At 40.2% G+C, this 21,033-nt stretch overlaps 1 protein-coding gene across 1 annotated transcript in view; it reads right to left on the bottom strand.

Moving 5' to 3' along the window:
- CAB39 (calcium binding protein 39) overlaps positions 1-21,033 on the bottom strand; it is a 101,919-nt gene that overhangs the window by 30,866 nt on the left and 50,020 nt on the right. The window contains exon 3 of the mRNA XM_061387910.1: positions 1,279-1,443. Within this exon, the coding sequence (XP_061243894.1) occupies positions 1,279-1,443 (165 nt within the window). The remainder of the gene's footprint in view (positions 1-1,278; positions 1,444-21,033) is intronic.

Below are 21,033 nucleotides of genomic sequence, written 5' to 3'. Positions count from 1 at the left end.
TGAAATGGTTGGATGGCATCACCAACTCAATGGACATGAGTATGAGTAAATTCTGGGAGTTGGTGATGGACAGGGAGGCCTGGTGTCCTGCAGTCCACAGGGTCACAAAGAGTTGGACATGACTGAGCGACTGAACTGAACTGGCACAGATTTATCACCCTCAGGATGATAAATATTGGGCTTTAAACAAAGCACATCCATAACAGAGCATCAAAGAGGGGGACTGCTCATGACCATGCCAGAGCCCTTCATTATATGCTTCTCAGACTAGTTTACTCAAGACTGTTATCAAGGGCCATTCTTCTCACTAATAAATACACTAAATATCTAGCATGGCGTGATTTGGCTGTATAAACCTGGGCAACAATAACAAGTGCTGACCAGGAAATATAAACGAGTGCAGCAGGCCTGCAGTAGAAAAGCAAGCTGCGCCGTCCGGGGCATACCCAAGTATGGATGCCCATGCATGTCCAGGCTGAGGGGCCATCCAGGGCTACAGGCCCCATGCTGCCAGATTTTTCAAGGGAAGCCAGAAATTCCAAATTGTGTATAAAATCTCCTGCTGTTTTAATGGTATCCTGCCATGCAAACAAAACATACATAATCTCTACTGCAATGAGTTTTCAGCAAGTTAAAGAAACAAATAAACAAAAAAACTAGATGTTCTCTAAGATCTTATCCGGTGACTCCCACGTGGCCTAGTGATGAAGAACCCGCCTGCCAATGCAGGAGATGTTTAAGAGACCCAGATTCAATCCCTGTAGAAGATCCCTGGAGGAGGGCATAGCAATCCATTCCAGTATTCTTGCCTAGAGAACCCCATGGACAGAGGAGCCTGGCGGGGCACGGTCCACAGGGTAGCAGATTCAGACACAATTGAAGCGACTTAGCGTGCACACAAGAGCTTATCTACCTCAAAAATTCTAACATTCTATGGTCTTCTTTAGATTATTTACTCTTTGAGAGCCAAGGACCAGTGAATTATGTAAAATAGCATCTATTTAATAAATATACCTGAATTAAAGGGTATAACAAATACCTAAAAAACTTCATATACGATGTCGTCAAAGAAGGGGGAAAGACATGGCCTAAGTCTGTGATACGCTTGAGTTCCTGACCTAGCACCGCTAATTAGGCAGGCAGCCCAGGCATGCTTACTGGTCAGTACCCTGGAGCCAAGAGCCCAACAAGAATCTTAAAACATTTCAGAAGAGAGAGCATAGGAAAAGGACTATGAAGAAGTTAGTGTTTTGGAAAAATAAAAAACTTATTTCTTACCTCAAAGTCAATGAGCTGCAAATCAGCTACCAGGGTGCTGAGGAGCCCACTGTTATACAGTTCTTGGGCGAGCTGTGCCACTGCCTCTGTCTGCGGCTCCTTCTCGTTTGTGCCATATAGAATTTCCTTCATGGCAACCAGATTCTTGGAAACTTCTTCTGTAGCCTGATTTTGGGGGAAGAAGAGAAGAACAACTCATTTTAATAAACATAAATAACACACCTACATTTGCTCAATACCTTCTCTACATATTACATACCCACAGAAGGGACACAAAGGTGGGCAGGCCCCGTCCCTGCCCTCGGCAGTAAAACACTGCACAGGTGGGGACTGACGTGTGTGCTCAACAGGGAAGGCCAGCAGCTGCCCAACCTGTACACCCCAACTGAAAACAGGCTGTTAGAGTAGAAAGAGAACAGGGAGAATGGGTTCAGTTCTGCTCAAATGGGAGGGAAACCACATGGAAGAGCCAGCTGAGCTGCCCCTGAGAATGGAGACACCCTGACAAGCAAGGACCAGCTGGGGAGAAGCAGACTGAGGGGGAATGGCATGAACTGGGGGTGAGGGAGAGGCAGAGAACAGTTGTGGAGGGAGTGGTTGAAGAGACGAAGCCGAAAGAAGCTCTGAATGCAAAGCTAAAATGTCAGCAATATATTACAAGTTGCTAAAAAGCTTCTACTTTGGCCAAGATCAAAACAAGGGTCAGATTTACCTATCCCCCTGAAAAAGATAAAAAAATGGGAGAAAATCTATCACATAATTAGTTTTAAACACTGAACTTCGGGCAGCACAGGACAGCGATCCCTGAGAGAAGGGAAACCAATGAAGTGAGCCTCATGACTGCCCTAGCTCATTGCCAGACCACAACACAGGGAGGACAAGCTCCACATGAGGAGACAGAGCTGGGAATCTGTGGGGAGCCTTGGTCCTTTTTCAGGGCAAAGACAAGAGAGGAGAGCTCCACTGCAGAGTGTTAGAGACCTGCAGAAGGCTTGCCTGCTTCTCCAGCTGAGCGCTGGTGAACACATGCATGTGAGGAAAGTACCCAAGGCCAGGGAAGAGAGCCATGGAGCTCACGCAAGGCTCCCATCAACGTGATGGAAAAACCTCATGTTCACAGCCATCAAGCAGAGCTCTCCAAGGGTTTTGTCTCTGCAGTCATAAAAAACTAGCCAGGGAATAAACTCTGCTCTCCAACAAAACTTAAAAGCCAGCCTGCAAAGAATCCAAAATGGAAAATACAACCAATAATGGGGACAAAAACCAGTCAATAGTAACAGCTCTGCAAAGTGACCCAGATGGTAGAAATTAAACAAGGACATTAAAAGTTACCAGAACTACAGACAGTATGTTCAGGAAAAAAATGAGCATGTTAAGTAAAGATATAGAAGGCATTAGGGAAAAAAAAAGACCAAAATCAAACACTTAAAAACTACAATTTCTGAAATAAAAATTACACTAGATGGGATTAATAGCAGATTACACAGTGAGGAAGAAATGGTTAGTAAATACGAAGACAGAGCAATAAAAGCTATCCACAATGAAACACAAAGAGAGGGAGGAAAAAAGCACATCAGTGAGCTACAGGATGACTGCAGGCAGTCTAATACTGGGTTGGCCAAAAGTTTGTTCAGATTTTTCTGTGAGAAGTTTCAGGAACACCCAATGAACTTTTTGGCCTACCCAATACATGTGTAGCTATAGTCCCCAGGGAAGGGGGAGGGTCAGACAAAACGTGAACACACAATGGCTGAAAAATTTTCCCAATTTGACGAAAACTATAATCCCATGGAGCCAAGAAGTTAAAAAAAAAAAAAATCCTAAGCACAAGAAGCAGAGAAAACAATCAAACTGCTTAAATTCAGTGAAGAAAAAAATCTTAAAAGCAACCAGAGGGGAAAAAACATTACAGACAAAGAATCAAAAACCGACAACAGACTTGACAAAAATGATGCAAGTCAAAAGAGAGTGGAGGAACGTCATTAAAGTTACTAAACTGTCATTGCAGAATTCTATACCTAGTAAAAATATTATCCAAAAGTGAAGGGGAAATGAGTTTTTAAGACACGGAAAAGATGGCAGATTTTGTCACCAGCAGTCCTGCATTACAGGAAATATTGGAGACTCAAGATGAGAATCTGTGTATACAGAAAAGAATGAAGAGCACTGGAAATAGAGATATGGATAGATTTAAAGATTTTTCCATTATTAAAAAAGTCTTTAAAAGATAACTTAAAAAATTATACTTAAAGTATCATTTGTTTAAAGTATAAACAACTGTATTCTGGGTTTATGACATACGTAAGGGCCTTCCCTGGTGGCTCAGACAGTAAAGAATCTCGCTGTAATGCAGGGGACCTGGGTCCGATCCCTGGGTCAGGAAGTTCCCCTAAAAAAGGGAATAGCTACCCACTCTAGTATTCTTGCCTGGAGAATTCCAGGGACAGAGGAGTCTGGTGGGCTACAGTCCATGGGGTCACAAACAGCTGGACATGACTGAGCGACTAACACAACACCACAATTGTATTCTGGGGTTATGACATAAATATAGAACAAGAATATGTGGTAATGGCAGCTCAAAGAGGTACACGAAGCAGTATAGTGCTTCTTGAAGACAAACCACAAGTGATAAAAGCATACACTCTCAGTCCTAAAAAAGACACCCAAAAAACACACACAGTGAAGAAAACCAAAACTGTCAAAGCTAATAAGCCAACAAAGTAGAATATTCAAGTTATGTGGAAAACCATAAAGGCTATAAAAAAGCTAAATAAACAAATATTTATGACCAGAAATATATTTTAGGGGGATTACTTAGCACAGACTCAGAGGGCATCAGTACTTCATAGTACTTAAAGAATCATCTGTGTCCATGGTACTCCCTTTTACAACCTTCTAATCTTACCAAATGATCACACTGCTTCACCTTAAGTATTTCCAGCATCTAGAAATGCAGTAATAGTAGACTTTAGACAGAAAACTGTTTGAAAATTTTATAGTTGAGACAAACACTGCCTTACTATAGCATCTGCTGGTCCTGGGTCTGCAAGGCAGATACGGTAGTACCCAAACTTCTCTTCCACATGAAGACTACTCACTGAGAACAGCTTGCCTGTCTCTCCTAAATAGAGAATCTCCAGAAAAACCTCCTCTCAACTTCTTTAACTATCCTTCTCAGAAAGGCAGGACTGATGCTCCAAATCCATCCTGATGGATGGTGACACCAGGCCACCACTTCCCTGCAAATGTGGCAAATGTACTGTAGCTCAGGGCTCCTTTAAGGATTTTTGCAATTACTCATTCCAAGCTGGTTCTTTGAATAACACTGCAATGATAGCTTTAACTCTTCTCACTATTTAATTTCATTAACAGCCCATCAGTCAACACTATGTTCCAGACTGTGAAGGACATCCAAAATGTCAGCTATTGCTCTCATATTTGTACCACTTGAAAAACTGACAGGTAGGCGTGCCTCCCACGGCCTTATCATTAACCAAAATGCTGAAATGGAAGTAACTGAATGGAGACTAACAGTATGCCTTTGAATCGTCATGCTCCTTTCAGTAATGATCTACTAATCATCTCTGGGCTTCCCTGGTGGCTTAGCTGGTAAAAGAATCTGCCTGCAATGCAGGAGACCCAGGTTCGATCCTGGGTCGGGAAGATCCTCTAGCGAAGGAAATGGCAGCCCACTCCAATACTCTTGCCTGGAAAATCCCATGGACAGAGGAGGCTGGTAGGCTACAGTCCATGGGGTCGCCAGGAGTCGGACACGACTGAGCAAACAAACAAACAAGAAGTAGAGCTTAGCCTTCTCTGCTTCTCTGACTAGATCAAAGTTTTGAGGCTCTTAATAACCCTTCATATGTCTCAGTTTATACTTTGCTTTGAAACCATGATATGATTTTAAATCTGAATTCAGACTGTACTCTCTGCTTTCCAATAGCAAAAATGAAGTATTCACTAAGGTGGGGGAAGGGGGAGTGAATAGTTAAAGGTATGGGGTTTCTTTTTGAGGTAATGAAATTTCTAAAATTGACTGTGGTTGTTTGCGGTTGCATATCACCTGTGAATAAACTAAGAACTACTGAACTGTATACTTTAGATGGGTAAACTGTGTGATGTGCAAGTTATATCTGAACAAAGCTGTTTTTAAAAAACAGAAGAGAGAAGCAAGGTAACATGCTTCTATGATGAAACACCCTTGGATTCACACATAAAGCCCGCTTCTTCCCTTTCAGCAGACGACACTGTCACCTAATCACAAAGGGAGGAAAACACCATCCAATTCTCTCCTCTGCTAACCATTATACTCATCTACCTATACTAACCTTCCTGGCTTCTGAATTCCACTCACCTCCTCCCTTCTCAGGATCTCCTCCATCCTGTCTGTAATCTTATCGGCTCATATAGTCAACCCCCCTCTTACTTGATTCTCCCATACTCAACTTTAAATATGATCTAGATTCCCATTAACAAAATTAAAGAAGCTCTCCTTTGATCCCATAAGCCCCCGCCCCTCCGGCTACTGCCCACCCATAATTAAATCTCTCAAAACATCTTGTGTCTGTTACAGTCCACATCTCTTTCTCTCTTTCCTATTCACTCTTCGGGCCAATCCCATGTGGCTTCTATAGTTAGTACTTCACAGGTTTTAGACAGCCACCAAGGACCTGCCTGCCATTAAATACAATTTTTAGTCTTCATTACATGTGAGCTCTTGGCAGCATTTGAAGCTGTTGATTACACCCTTCTTTTAAAACTGCTTCTCCCTGTACTCTGTGACTTACCAACACCCTCTTTTTTTGTCTTCCTGGTTGCTCTGTCTCCTTTTTGGCTCATCCTTCTTGAGTGGGTCATTTAAATACTGGGACTATCTCCAAGCAGAGTACAAGGCCTTCTTCTCATTCTATCATCTCTTCAAAAGTGACCTCATCCACACCCACAACTTTAATTAACACCTAAATGCAATGCCTCAGATTCTTATCTCTAATTTTGTTCTCTTCCTAGTGTATTAAGCAGTTTATTCACAGTGTCTACTACTTGAAGTGTCTCTACTTGGATGTCTCAAAGTACCTCAGATCTAACGTGTCTAGAGCAGAACTCACGGTCTTGCCCCAAAGCCTGGTGTTCTTCCCTTGTTCCCTATTACAGGGAATGATATACCACTAATGATATTCTTATAACATGCGAGAAATTTAAGATTCATCCTTGACTCTTCCCTCTTCAGCACCCTGCCTCAACATCTCATTTATCACAAAATCTCTAAAATCCATCCATTTAGACCCCACATCACCATTCAATTGGAGTCCCCATAACTCCTGTCTGGACTACTAAGCAGCCTACTGACTTGAATTCCCTACAGTCTGTTCTCCACATCACAACCAGGACGATCTTTTCACAACACAAAATGATGACAATTTCTGACTAAATCTTAAAATGCTTAAATCTTTGTGCTTAAGATACTTCAATTACCTATTGCTCTTAGGGTGCAGAAAATTCCCTTTTGACGTGGCCCATAAAACCCTGTATAGTGGATGTGTCCCCTCTGACCTGACCCTGCGCTGCAATTCCTCCCCACTATCCACACACCAAAGCGCTGGTCACACTGGGCCCCTTTCGGGCCCCTGTGCACGTGGCTTCCTGAGCCCACAATGTTCTCTGTGCCCACATGGTGCCCCACCTGCTGGCCAACTCCCACTCCCTTCACGGCTTGGCTCTGGTCAGCGCCTCAGAGAAGTCTTTCTGAGGCAACTCCGTCCTCCTGCCTCTTCTTCAGAGTCTCTCACAGCTACAAGCAACCCTGCTCTCCCCTGTGATTTTCAGCTCATGTCCGCTTCCTCCTGCCCCATCAGAAGCCCCATGCTTGCAGGGGCTCTGTACATACCTGACTGAACATGAGTGCACGTGATTGCTGGATATAAAATGCAGATGGACACTGGATGTAGGGAAACGTGCTGTTCTTACACCATAAAAATCAAGGAATTCCTCTTAAAAAGAAGTGCAGATACAGGGACCTGAAGGAAGGACACTTTGCAGCATCTCACCAAGAAAAGTGAAGGGAACCTACCCGGCAGAGTGACAGTGGTGAGCAAGGAACCCAGCTCCCTGTTTCCTCCAAGTAGTCTGGGAGAATACATACCAGAATGAGCACCGCCTACCTAGGGGGAAGGTAACAATACTCTCACTGTGCACCTGCTGTATTTCAGATATGTTTGAATGGTTTACAATTCACATTTTAATTTTTAAAGAGCAAAATAACAAAGGGAATGAGAGAAATAGATCAAAGTATTCACTATATTTGTAACAACTGTCTTATTTTTGCTTCTCTCTTTTTCACTCCTCCCCACATGATACCCCTCCCTAAATTTTTAAGATTTCTAACAAATAACTAAGTATATAGCTCGACATATGTAAACAGGTCTACCAATCACACCTTGAAAAACTGCCAAATAAAAAGTTGAAGACTAGAATAGGGCTTAACAGATAAAAGGTTGACTCAAACTACTCCGAAGTAGAGAATGGCACTGGGAATAAGACACTTCCAAACCTGAGTACTTCCATGGTTAGTCACCACCCACATAGGATAATCAGCAGCATGATATAAAAGAAAAACTAAAAATCATCAACTTTTAAAGTTTTATTTTTTTGGCCTCGCTCCCAACCAGCAATCAAATCTGTGCCCTCAGCAGTGAAAGCACTGAGTCCTGACCACTGGACCATCAGGGAATTCCCTAAAATTCATCAACTTTATTGTTTATTAACAGGCCTGATATATAAGAATAATCAAGTTCATATCTCAATTGATGACTTTTAATTTTATGCATATTTCAACCATTTGTGTAATTTCTGTTCCCCATTATATAAATTACAAGTTGATTTTTTAAAAAAAGCTTAAAAAAGAAATAAAAATGACCATATATTAAACTAAACATGATCTGAAAAGCTTATGTAGTGTTTCACCAGAAAAGGCGATGCAGCAAGAATTTACTGAATGAAGATGCCATGTACAGAATAAATAAACTTAGCTGTTCTCATTTAGATTTCACATGGTTCCCTTCACCAGCGTTCACATTAGGGACCCTGCCCAGTGCCCACTGTCTGGCCAGCCTGCATTCTGTCCACATGTTCTCTGCCTCTGACCATATCCACCTTATCTGCCACCTCCCAGCTTGTCCCCTCACACCTACTCAGTAAGCTATTCACACTTACAGCTCCTCACAACTGTACCCTTGTCAAGCTGCTGAGATCACCATGACACCTCATCTCCTGGGCTCCTTACTGGTCATGTTATACCTGTCCTGCTAAGCCTGCAAGTTTCAGGGCTGCCTGTGCTCACAGTTCCAGTTCTCTTCCCTAAACAACATCAGATGTTCTTTACTGAAAACTTTCTCTGCTTCAGCCGCAGGGTAGAGAAGGTGATGGAATCTGTGTACACCTGGTTCAAGAAAATTCATGTTGTTCAACTACCTTCACTCAGCCAGAAACATTCCTTCAAACTGGATGGATTTCCCGACCGGCCACTCCCAGCAGCAAATATTCCAAAACTGTTCCACTTTCCTCCAGAGACCTTAGCTCTCTTTCTCTGGTCCATATCTGAACAGCTAGCTTCACTTCCCCCATACCGAGACAAGACTTGAAAACATCTTCGACTTCCTCAATCCACCCTGATTTATTTCTGCCATTCTTTGTCTCAACCCTGGAGATACACCAAAATCACTTGGGGGACTTTTAAACAAAGATGCTCACTTCCCTAAGAGACTTACTAGTAACAAAAACATTCTTTTTACATGGAGATGCCCTTTAACCATGTGCTCACCTGTGAACAGCACTGAGACTACTGACCTCGTGTGCCTCCTGAAAGGACACACTGGAAAGCGCACATCACTTCTGTTTTTTTCTTGCCAAAAAAGGCATCACCTACATTGACTCATGAGGAATATCAGCCAAACCCAAATTAAGCGACAGTCTACAAAATAACTGGCCAGTGTTTTTCAAAAGTGCCAAGGTCATAAAAGTCAAAGACTGAGAAACTGTTCCTGATTAATGGAGACTAAGGAGATGTTACAGCTAAATGCAATTGTGTGATCCTGAATGGGATCCTGGCCCAGAAAAAAACACATTAGCAGGACAACAGTGGAAATGTGAAAAAGGCCTGTGGATTAGTTAGCAGTAGCAGTATAGCATATCAATGTTCGCTTCCTGATTAGATCACTGTACTGCGGCTACATAAAATGTTAACATTTGGGGAAGGGTACTCTTTTCTTATGACGTCAGATCCCCAGCAAAGGTCCTCTCAGTTCTCCTCTACTCTTGCCCTCTTGCCCTGGAGGCTGTCTCTGCTCCAGTGGCCTGGATGCCCACACTCCTCCTCTCCCCTCCAGAGCCCGTCCTGGCTCCCGCCATTCTCCTCCTGCTGCAGCAGTTGCCACCTTGAATGCTCTAGCCTCTCCTCCACACCTCTCATTTCCCTAACACTCAAGGGCTTCAGAAACGGCATGCTTACCCTCCTCCCTCCACCGTGAATGAGACAGTGACTAACACACAGTCTAACTTCCATGATGTTGTTAACACTGAACTAACCGGCTGGGACATTTTGTCAGTAAAATGTGGTGTTTTGAGACACAGATGCCAGTGGCCAGTGAGCCTCAGAGTATTAATATGCTTCATGGGTATAGACTACTAACAGTGGCCAACTGCTTTATAAATACCTGGTCATGAAGAAAAACATGTGAGAGAACTGCCCTCCACCCCTACGCCCGTGATAAGCCCACTCACTTGACTGGAAAATGTGGATTGTGCCTCACTCACTCGCAGCTGACTTGTCTTGCAGCTTCAGGGAAGTGGTTTACCCTGTGTGATTCTACTAAGTGGCCATATAGTGGGAGTTCGGGGACACCTCTGTTGAGCAGAGTCACAGAGGAGAAGTTCTAAGGCTTGGCAGAGCTTCTCAGAGGCAAGGCCTGGGTAGGGTGGGTTGGGGGCAGGCATATTAATCTCATGCCATGAAGCCTCATTGACTTCCACAAATAACCAGTTGGAGACAACTTTATTTCTAATCAGTATCTTAAAAATATTTTTACATCAAACAATGTAAGGTACAGGATCTACTTAAGTAGCAACCAATACTCTAAAGTTCATACCAACTATTCACCTCACTAGTGACAATATCTGGAGAAGGAAATGGCAACCCACTCCAGTATTCTTGCCTGGAGAATCCCAGGGATGGAGGAGCCTGGTGGGCTGCGGTCTATGGGGTCGCGGAGAGTCGGACACGACTGAAGCGACTTGGCAGTGACAATATCAGAACTATACTTCTTTACCTACCAGGGTGAGGAGACAAGTAAATACTTCAAATTTTTAAGGGTTGTGCCCATAATAACTCCCCCAATTAGAACTAAGGCTGTGAGACTTTCCTGCTGCCTGCTTTCTCATCAAAAAATACAAAGAGGTAGGAAAAAAGCAACTAGCAAGCCTAACATTAGTGGCCTAGTTCAAGACTTCCAAAACTTCAGGGGTCACATTAACTCTCTTCCCCTGAACCCCATGTTCCCACACTACCCAGGCCTGTACCATTTTACCATCATCAGTGGCAACCACTCAGACACAAAGCTGTGATGCAAGAAACATTTTCACACCAGAGGCATTCCTCACTCTCTCACTAGGGCTTGCAGACCACGTCCCTGCAGTGCTCACAGTCCTTATCACCCACACCTCTTCTGGTCCCAACAAAGCCCAACTACTCAGAAGACTCCAAAGTGGCCTCATGGTAGGAGGTGAAAGGTGACAAGGTGTCTACTCACAGATGGAGGTACAGGGTTTATCTGGTGGAGTACAAGACTGGGTATGCTCTCCCCTTTGCCCCAAGTTTTAACAGATAAAAGTTAAGCCTAACTTACTAATTCACAGCACACTTAAGCAGAGCAAGAGTAAAATGTTGAAGTATAGATATAGCTAATTCAGAAACTAAAAGACAAGAAGATATTCTTGACAAATAGATATCTTAAAGAAGATATACTACTTTATAATATAAGCTAATATAATAATATTAGCTTAAAATGATAAACTGCAAAGAACTGACTCATTTGAAAAGACTGTGATGCTGGGAAAGATTGAAGGCAGGAGGAGAAGGGGATAACAGAGGATGAGATGGTTGGATGGCATCACTGACTCAATGGACATGAGTTCGAGTAAACTCTGGGAGTTGGTGATGGACAGGGCCTGGCGTGCTGCAGTCTATGGGGTCGCAAAGAGTCAGACACGACTGAGTAACTGGACTGAATTGAAAATGATAAAATATTTTCCCCCACCTATCAGAAGCAAAGACTTCTGGAAGATACATTGGTAGTGGAAAAATAAATTGGTACAACTTTAATGGACGGCCATTTAGTAAAATATAACAAAAAACCCAAAAAATTTTAAAAGGTGCAATCCCTCTGAGTCACCCATTATACATCTAAGGAATTTACCCTGGGGAAACAGATAATTACACAGAAATATAAGTACTAGCAGGGTCATTTACTGCAGTGAAAGATCAGAAGTAAAAGTTACCTCTGGGAATTCCCTGGAGGCCAGGGGTTAGGATTCTGTACTTCCCTGCAGGGCACATGAGTTCTATCAGGGAACTTAGATCCCACGTGTGCTGCAAGACTGCAAGATGCAGCAAAAAAAAAAAAAAAACAAAAAAAAACCTGAATGGAACTAGTTAAATAATGATATACCATAAAATGGAAGATTATGACAAGCTTTGAAAACAATTAAGTAGATCTATACTGACATGCAAAGATTTAAACTTAACAAACAAACCAGGACCTAAAATAACATGACCTCGGATTGAGTAACTTACCTGCCCCAGAAACAGAGAGAGACTGAGAATATGAATGAGAATCCGAGAGGCTGTCCCACTACATTAACAGTAGTCACTGCATGCAGGAGTGGACTGGGGATGAGCTTTAGTTTTCCTTTTATGCTCTGCTGAACTTCCTTAATTTTTGGAATGAACACATACTAGCACACACATATGTACCCAAACACCCACACTCCCACATTACCTACAGAGTGCTTACAAAAAGGCAAAGAGGGAGAGGTTGCAAATTTCAGCCTCATCTCTCCTCATCAAATGATTTCAAATGAACAGAACTTTGGCAGATACTGAAGTAAAGAGAAAGAATCTGATGCTCTAAGGTTTTGACCCAGAAAGCCAACATTTCTTAAGCTAGGCAATCAGGAAGAGAGACCAATTCTGGAACAGAGAAGATGAATTCTGAGTTGAATATGTTAAGTTTGAAGGGATGCCTCAATATGGAATCACAGTATCTTAAATGTTGAAAGAGATATCAGAGGTCATCAAACCCGTGGTTTTTAAATGTTTTGGGGGCACTGATAACATACTTCCTAATCCTGCTGCCATCATTTCTCAAATTAAAGATCTTGTATAGAGACCCAACAGACAAATAAGGACAGGGTGAAACTGAAAAAGTCGATGAAGGTAGAAAGAGCACCGAAACCATGGCTAACTTGCTTTTTCAGAGCACCCTTTCCATGTTTGCAGAACATTTAAGTTTACAAGCAAAACAAAAATATTAATATTACTCAGCCATAAAAAAAGAATGAAATGATGCCATCTGCAGCAACATGGATGGGCCTACAGATGATCACATTAAGTAAAGTAAGTCAGACAAAGAAAGACAAATACATGATATCACTTCAATGGGGAACAGGAAAAAAATAATATAAATGAACTTATTTACAAAATAGAAATAGACTCACAGACATAGAACTCAAACTTATGGTTACCGAATGGGAAAGGAGTGGGGAGGGATAAATTAGTAGGAGTTGGGATGAACATACATACACCACTATATATAAAATGAACAACAAGGACCTACTGTATATCACAGGTAGCTATATTTAAGATCTTGTAATAACCTATAAAGGAAAAGAATCTGAAAAAATATATATGAATACACACACACACATACACATACTAACTGAATCACTTTGCTATACACCTGAAACTAACATAACATTGTAAAGTAACTATACTTCAATTTTTTAATGGTTAAATAAAAACCTTAAAAAAAAGCAAAACAAACATACTTTTCCTGCACCTCATCCCTACCTCCAATTTCTAACTAAAATAAGCACCTTGTTATAATCTACCTCATCAAAAAGCATCTTATCAAGTTTCTTTCGATAAGGATGCAGCTGTCTTTCTGTGGGTCACATGGTCTTTGTCACAACTGTTCAACTCTGCCATTGCAGCAGGAAAGCAGCCATAGTCAATGTATCAACGAATGGGTATGCTGAGTTCCAATAAAACTTAATTTACAAAACCAGTACTGGGCTAACCTGGGACATAGTTTAATGACTCACGCTCTGAAAATATCTGGTGGGTAGAAGGATAGGCCAAAGGATATATGAATCTATAGTTAATTACATTGTTGTCGTCATTCAGTGGCTCAGTTGTGTCCAATTCTTTGCAACTCCATGGACCTCCACATACCAGGCTTCCCTTGTCCTTCACTATGTCCCCAAGTTTGCTCAAACTCATGTCCATTGAGTCGGTGATGCCATCCAACCATCTCATTCTCTGTCACCCCCTTCTGGATACCCATCAAATCCTTTCAATTCTCCCTCAGAAATTTAGTCTCACATCTTACCTCTCCTCTTTACTCTTAAGACTTCCTTGTCATCAGAGTCCTCATACCAAGTTGATCTTCTGCCATTAAGTCCAGCAGTTCAACACTTCAAATCTCATCCCATCTATGACTGTGAAACATTACTAGTGGAATGTAGTGGGAAAGAGGCTGCTGGTTTCTTATAAAATTAAACCTGCTCTTACTGTACAAGCCAAGAACTATACTCTTGGCCATCTATTCTAGAGGAAAGAAAATTTATGTTCACACAAAATATGTTTATGAAAATATTCACAGTAGCTTTATTTGTGATAGCCCCAGCTGGAAACATTCTACTTAAACATTCACCCTATGTACACACTATGGTATATTCATGGAATGAAATTCCACTCAGCAATCAAAAGGAATTAGTGATACTAATAACCACTTGCACAGATCTCTTGGGAAATTAAGCTGGATGGGGAGAAAAAAAGCCAGTCTCAAAGGGTTACATACTATATGATTCTATTTATAAGGCATTCTTGAAGTAACAAAATTACAGGTTCCAAGAACAGATCAGTGATTGCCAGCAGCGGTTATGGATAGGGGAGAGGAGATGGCTATAAAGGAACAGCAAGAGGGGGCCTGTGGTGATGGAGAAGTTCTGTATCTTGGTTGTGGTAGTGGTCAGACATGTGATGAAACTGCAGAGACACATACACTCAAAAACTGTAAAACTGGGAAAAGGTGAATGAAGCCTGCGGACTGTACCGATGTCAATTTCCTTGTCTTGATTTTGTATATAGTTCAGTAAGACGTTACCACTGGGGGAAGCTGAGTATAAGGTACATGGGATCTTCCTGTATACTTTTTTGCAACTTCCTGTGAATTAAAAATTATTTGAAGATTTAAAACAAAGCAGAAAAACAACAATAGATTTCTTTAGCTCCCTCAGTCTATCTTTAGGTTGTACATAAGGCCCTTTTCAATCTACCACATTCTCCTCTAATCACTCCTACAAAATCACCCTAAACTTGTCACTGTTTTCTGGCCATGCCATACTTTAAGATGTTTCACATTTCGTTCCCTTTCACTCTCAACTTGCCAAACACTTTTAAACCAGTTCAAATGTCACTGCACGCTATCTCTGTACCTGTCTCTGACAGAGGTAGTAACTGCTTTATTCTCTGGGTTCCCACAGAATTTCACTCATACCTCCAAGTATCTCTATACTGTATTATATTATTTGACATGTCTATTTCCTCTGTATGTGTGTTAGTCACTCAGTCGTGTCTGACTCTTTGTGAGCCTGTGGACTGTAGCCCGCCAGGCTCCTCTGTCCTTGGAATTCTCCAGGCAAGAAGACTACAGTGGGTGCCATTCCCTTCTCCAGGGGATCTTCCTGACCCAGGGATCAAACCCAGGTCTCCTGCATTGCAGGTAGACTCTTTACCATCTGGGCTACCAGGGAAGCCCTTCTATTAGATTATAAATTCCTTAAGAACAAAGACAAAATTTGATCCATGTGCCCATCTGTCTGCCCTATATGGAAGGGCACTAAAATGTCTATGGATTCAATCAAGTTGGGAATCTTTTGCAAAAGGTGACAATGGAACTGATGACAGTAATTACTTCTATTGTCATCTTTTGAAAGCAAACAACAAAATAAAAACCTGTCCTGCCAATTACTGTATGGAACTCCACAGAAGGTAACATAATCACATGGGAATTGTTATTTATAAAGTCCTCTTTTTAGAAAAAATTTTGAAGTGATCTATTAAGCAGAATTTTCCATTCTTCTGTTCACTACTGGTTTATACAATCAAGTTTATTCTAATTTACATGCAACTAATTGTTATTATTGAGAAATTCCTCAAAAATCCCAGATTTTTTGAGGAGGAGGGGGCTCATATCATTTATTATTTTGTATTATACATTTTTGAGTTTCTTTATACCCACTCTTATGCAAAAGAATAATTTTAAACAAAAGTCCTCTTAATATTTCCAGCCTGTATTTATTGCCTCAAATATCAATTCATTCTCAAAAAGCGATTTATTAGATGACCTCATTTAAAAGAGGAAGTTCTTAAAGTAAATTAAGATAAAAGATGTGAGATGGAATCTAAAAGTAAACTGAGGAACATTGCTGGCACTAAATACTCAAATAAGACCAATTTTATTATCGAATTAATTTCTAAATTAAAAAAATCCTATACATATATGTGTCTCTCTACTAAAGAAAATATCTGAGTATACTAAACTGAAAGATCATGGGCTAAGAAAAGCCTATTAATAACCTTCTGGTGTCAAAGATTACTCTAAACAAGTTTAGTAACCATGAGTCACTGTTAAATGGCTATGCTATGAAAAGACTACTCCCTTCCCCCTCCTTAAATATGCCAGCAAACTTAGTCCTCTCATGAAATGAGTGAATATAGCTATTCAATCCTGTGAACACATGCATTCACAGTGAAGAAGGAAACCAAGTATAAGCTGAGCAAGGCAGCTATACCTTCTTTATATAGCATGCAGTGGCAAAGAGTGTGTAAACAGTCATTATGTATACCAGATCTCTGTGGCTGTGAGCAATGAGAGAACAAATTCCATTCCACCCAACTCCCATGCTCCAGTTACCTAAAAATAAAGATGGCAAGATAAACCACTTTTTTCTAAAGGTATAAGGAAAGTAGTTTTCAAATTCTCTTTAAAAGGTATGACCCAGTTCCTAAGGGAGTAATCTATTTCTATTACAGACAATTCTTAATATGGCAACTGTGTACCATACAGAATAAAGAAAAATATCAACATACTATAAAAAAAGAAACATTCAAATGTTATATTTATCATTTTGTTTATAAGATCACAAGAAATGAATGAGAAAATGCCCATGGATATCAAGAACAAAGGAGATAAAGACAAAATTTTACCACAGGTTTAGCAGAGCTAGGAGTGAATACCACCTCTGATTCTACTATAATGAATGTCCTTGGAAACAAGCTTTCTTCACGTGGATCATGAGAATAATAACTATTTTACCTCTAAATAATATGGGGGCCTATTTTCTACAAAGGCACCTTGCAAAGTAATGGTGTTGTATCAATGTAAGGATGTGCCAATCATACAAAGCTTGAATTCCTTCTACAAGACCTAAGTGATCACCTAACCCACACCAACACAAACCCTGAGACAAGAAACCTGCTATCTCCTCTGGAAGCTAACTTCCACTTATTTTCCCGAATATCGAGATGAAACTGGACTCCCTGTTTTATCTCCACTCACAGGTCTTAAGTCTATCTTCTGTCAGTCTAGAAGCTTCTCTAACATAAAATGATCCCCTAAAAACATTTTACTAAGAGCTCTAGGACTCAAATTTGATTCTCTCTCTACATCTCCAGTTCCTTCAACTGTTTCTCATGGCAGGACTCTGAATTTCGGTGCTAACCTGGTCACTCCCCTCTCAACACTCGAGCTTCTCCACAAACTCTGTATGGACTTGTCTACACAGAGCAGAAGATGGTCACTCCGAGGCAGCTGTTTCTCTACTATTGCAACCTAGGCTTTCAATAGTCTCTCTGTATGCTTTATTACATGGTCTATTCCTTCTTAGGGTAAACATCTATGGTTCTAAGTTACCTATACCTCAGTTGCTACATGGAGAGTCCTTTTCCCTTCTAATTGAGTTACAGTTAACATAAAACACACATATTTAAAGTGTCCATATTTATACAGTCCATGGAATTCTCTAGGCCAGAATACTGGAGTGGGTAGCCTTTCCCTTCTCCAGGGGATCTTCTCAACCCAGGGACTGAACCCAGGTCTCCTGCATTGCAGGCAGAATCTTTGCCAGCTGAGCCACAAGGGAAGCCCTATTTAAAGTGTACAGATAACTCTGTACACTTAAAGTCTGTAAACTTAAAGTCCAGATAACTCTGGACTTAGGTCCACAGCTCTAAGACAAGTGAACATATCCATGACTACCATGATCCTGCTATAATCCCCTCATTCCACCAACCCCACTCTAACCTGCCCACCACTTATCTACCTTCTGTCACTGTGGCTATTCACAGTTCTGTAATATAAACAAAATCATACATTACGTATTCTTTATAGCCTGGCTTCCTTCACTTAACACATTATTTTGAGATTCACTCATGCTGCTGTATATAGCAAGAGTTTGTTCCTTTTTATTGCTGACTAGTATTCCATTCTATGGATGTGTCATACTGGTTTATTCACATACTTGGGCTACTTCCTGTTTTGGACTCTTCCAAATACAGTTGCAATGAACATTTATGTTGAGTCTTTGTATGGACATATGCTTCTCGCTCTCTTGGGTAAATACCTGGGAGTGAAATGGCTAGATATAAGTTCAGCTTTTCCAGAAACCGACGAACTGTTTTCCAAAGTAGCTATATTATCTTACATTCCTACCAGCAGTTTTAACTGCTCACCATAACCACTAACATTTGATATAGCTGGTATTTTCAATACTTGCCATCGTGATAGGTGTGTAGTGGTTATCTCATCATAGCTTTACTTTGCAATTTCCTATGATGAACATCTTTGCAAGTGTTTATCTGAAATCTGTATTTTACCTTTTATTTTTATTTTTTAATTTAAATTTATTTATTTTAATTGGAGGCTAATTACTTCACAATATTGTATTGGTATCTGAAATCTGTAATATCATCTTTGGTGAAGTGTATATGGAATCCATTTTTTTAAATTGTTTTCTTATAAAGTTTTAAGAGTTCTTTAAGTATTCTTGATGCAATCTTTCATCAAATATATGCTTTGCAAAGATTTTCTCAGTCTGTGGTTTGTCTTTTCATTCTTTTAACAGTGTCTTTAGAAGACTTGAAGGTTCTAGTGCTGATGAATTCCAATTTATTATTTTTTTGTTTTATAGAGTATGCTTCTGGTATCACATCTAAGAATTCTTTGCCTATCCCAAGGTTATGAAGATTTTTCTCCTGTTTCCCAGGTGCTTTAAAATTTTAGGTTTTACATTCAGTTGTGTGATCCGTTTTGAATTAATTTTTGTATATGACATGAGGCATGCGTCCAACATATTTTTTGTACATGTGGCTATTAGGTTGTTTCAGCACCAGTTATTAAAACTACTATCCTTGCTCCACTGAACTGCATTTTCATCTTTGGCAAAAAATTTCCATACACATGTAGGTTTTATTTCTGGATTCTCTCTTCTGTCCCACTGATCTATTGGTGTGCCTAACAGACTTTTATCAATCACTGAGATTGGGGAATCAAAATCTCAATTTTAATTGTGGATTTAATTGTTTCACTTCATAGTTTTATCGGTTTTTGCTTTGTTTTAAAGCTGTTATTAGGTGCATAAACATTTAAGGTTGTAATGTCCCTTGGATTAACTGATCCCTATTTTATCATGAAATAACTATCCCTGATACTATTTTCTCTGAAAACTATTTTTGTCTGATATTAATAAAGCTATTTCAGTTTTCTTTTGACAAGTGTTAACATGGTATATCTTTCTCCATCTTTTTACTTTCAAAGTGCATTTCTCGTAGGCACATACACTTAGGACTTTTCTTCTTTTTAACCATTTTTAAAAACTGAAGTAAGTTAATTTGTAATAGTATGCTAGTTTCAGGTGTACAGCAAAGTGATTTCAATTATATAGGAAAATGATTTCAGTTACATATGTAACATTCTTTTTTTGGTTATTATAAGACACTGAATATAGCTTCCTGTGCTGTACAGCACGTCTTTGTTGTTGATCTCTTTTATATATGGTAATGTGTATGTTAATCCCAAACTCCAAATTTATCCTTGCTATACTTTCTGGAGATCACAAGTTTGTTTTCTATGTCTGTGAGTCTACTCCTATTTCGTAAATTAGTTCATTTATATCATTTTTTAAAAATTCCACATAGAAGTGATGTCATATGGTATTTGTCTTTCTCTTTCTGACATACTTCCCTAAATATGATAATCTCTAAATTTATTCAGTTAGGACTTTCATATCCAACCTGACAAGCACTGCCTTTTAACTGGAGTATTCAGACATTTATATTAAATGTTGAGTACTGATACAGTACATTTGAGTCTAATCTCTTGGTATCTGTTTTCCATTTGTTCTACCCATTCTATAATGTTGTTCTTTCCTCTTTTTCTGCCTTCTTTTGGTTTAATCAAATACTTTTAGTGATTATATTTTATTTTCTCCTTTGGTATCCCATCTGCTTTTTCAGACCCTTATACAGAGTGATACTTGTATCTGTGCTGCACTTTATCAGTTACAATCATATCCTTCCTCCTGCCCTCCTTCTCCCAGCTAATTAACCCTTCTGTGGTGCCTGATTTAGTCACCTACAGAGTCTTCTATTCTTCTCCAATTTCTGTCATTCACAAGCTCTGTTGATTAAGCCCTTCCTCAGTGATAATAAATGTTATCAAAAGTTTAGAGTTGGGGACAGTATCCTGCAACAGGTCACCAAAAACCTGCTGAGGTGCTTGCTGCTAAGTCGCTTCAGTCATGTCCGACTCTGTGCGACCCCATAGACGGCAGCCCACCAGGCTCCCCCGTCCCTGGGATTCTCCAAGCAAGAACACTGGATTGGGTTGCCATTTCCTTCTCCAATGCATGAAAGTGAAAAGTGAAAATGAAGTCGCTCAGTCGTGTCCGACTCTTAGAGACCCCATGGACTGTAGCCCACCAGGCCTAGGTGCTTGGTTATCCATTAATTAGATCCACTGGGTATAATTATTCATCCAATCATGAAAAGTGTCCACTGAGCATCCTGAACTACACAGGAAGATAATAAACACAAAACAATATGGAAGATACTAGGATTAACAAGGGTAGACCTCTTGAGAAGGGTCATTTATCTATTTGTGTGGGTGGCAGTACTGTAAGGAAAGTGATACTTGGCCACCATCATAAAATTCAGAGGATACCTGGTTGGGATACTCTCTTATTGGTCATAAACTCAACATACAAATTATTACAACATCCTCATTAATACATGTTTTATCCTATTCAGTAGACACTAAGAGTTTAGAAGAGGTACAAGCTGACAGTGTCTCATGTTAACTCTGAATTTCATTTTCAATAAATAAAAAATAATTATGGTTCTGTCTTTGGAAGGCTTATGTT

This window comes from Bos javanicus, chromosome 2 (assembly GCF_032452875.1).
Source record: "Bos javanicus breed banteng chromosome 2, ARS-OSU_banteng_1.0, whole genome shotgun sequence".
Lineage (NCBI taxonomy): Eukaryota > Metazoa > Chordata > Mammalia > Artiodactyla > Bovidae > Bos > Bos javanicus.
Note: the sequence above shows the minus strand (reverse complement) of the source record. Positions and strands in the feature narration are given on the sequence as shown.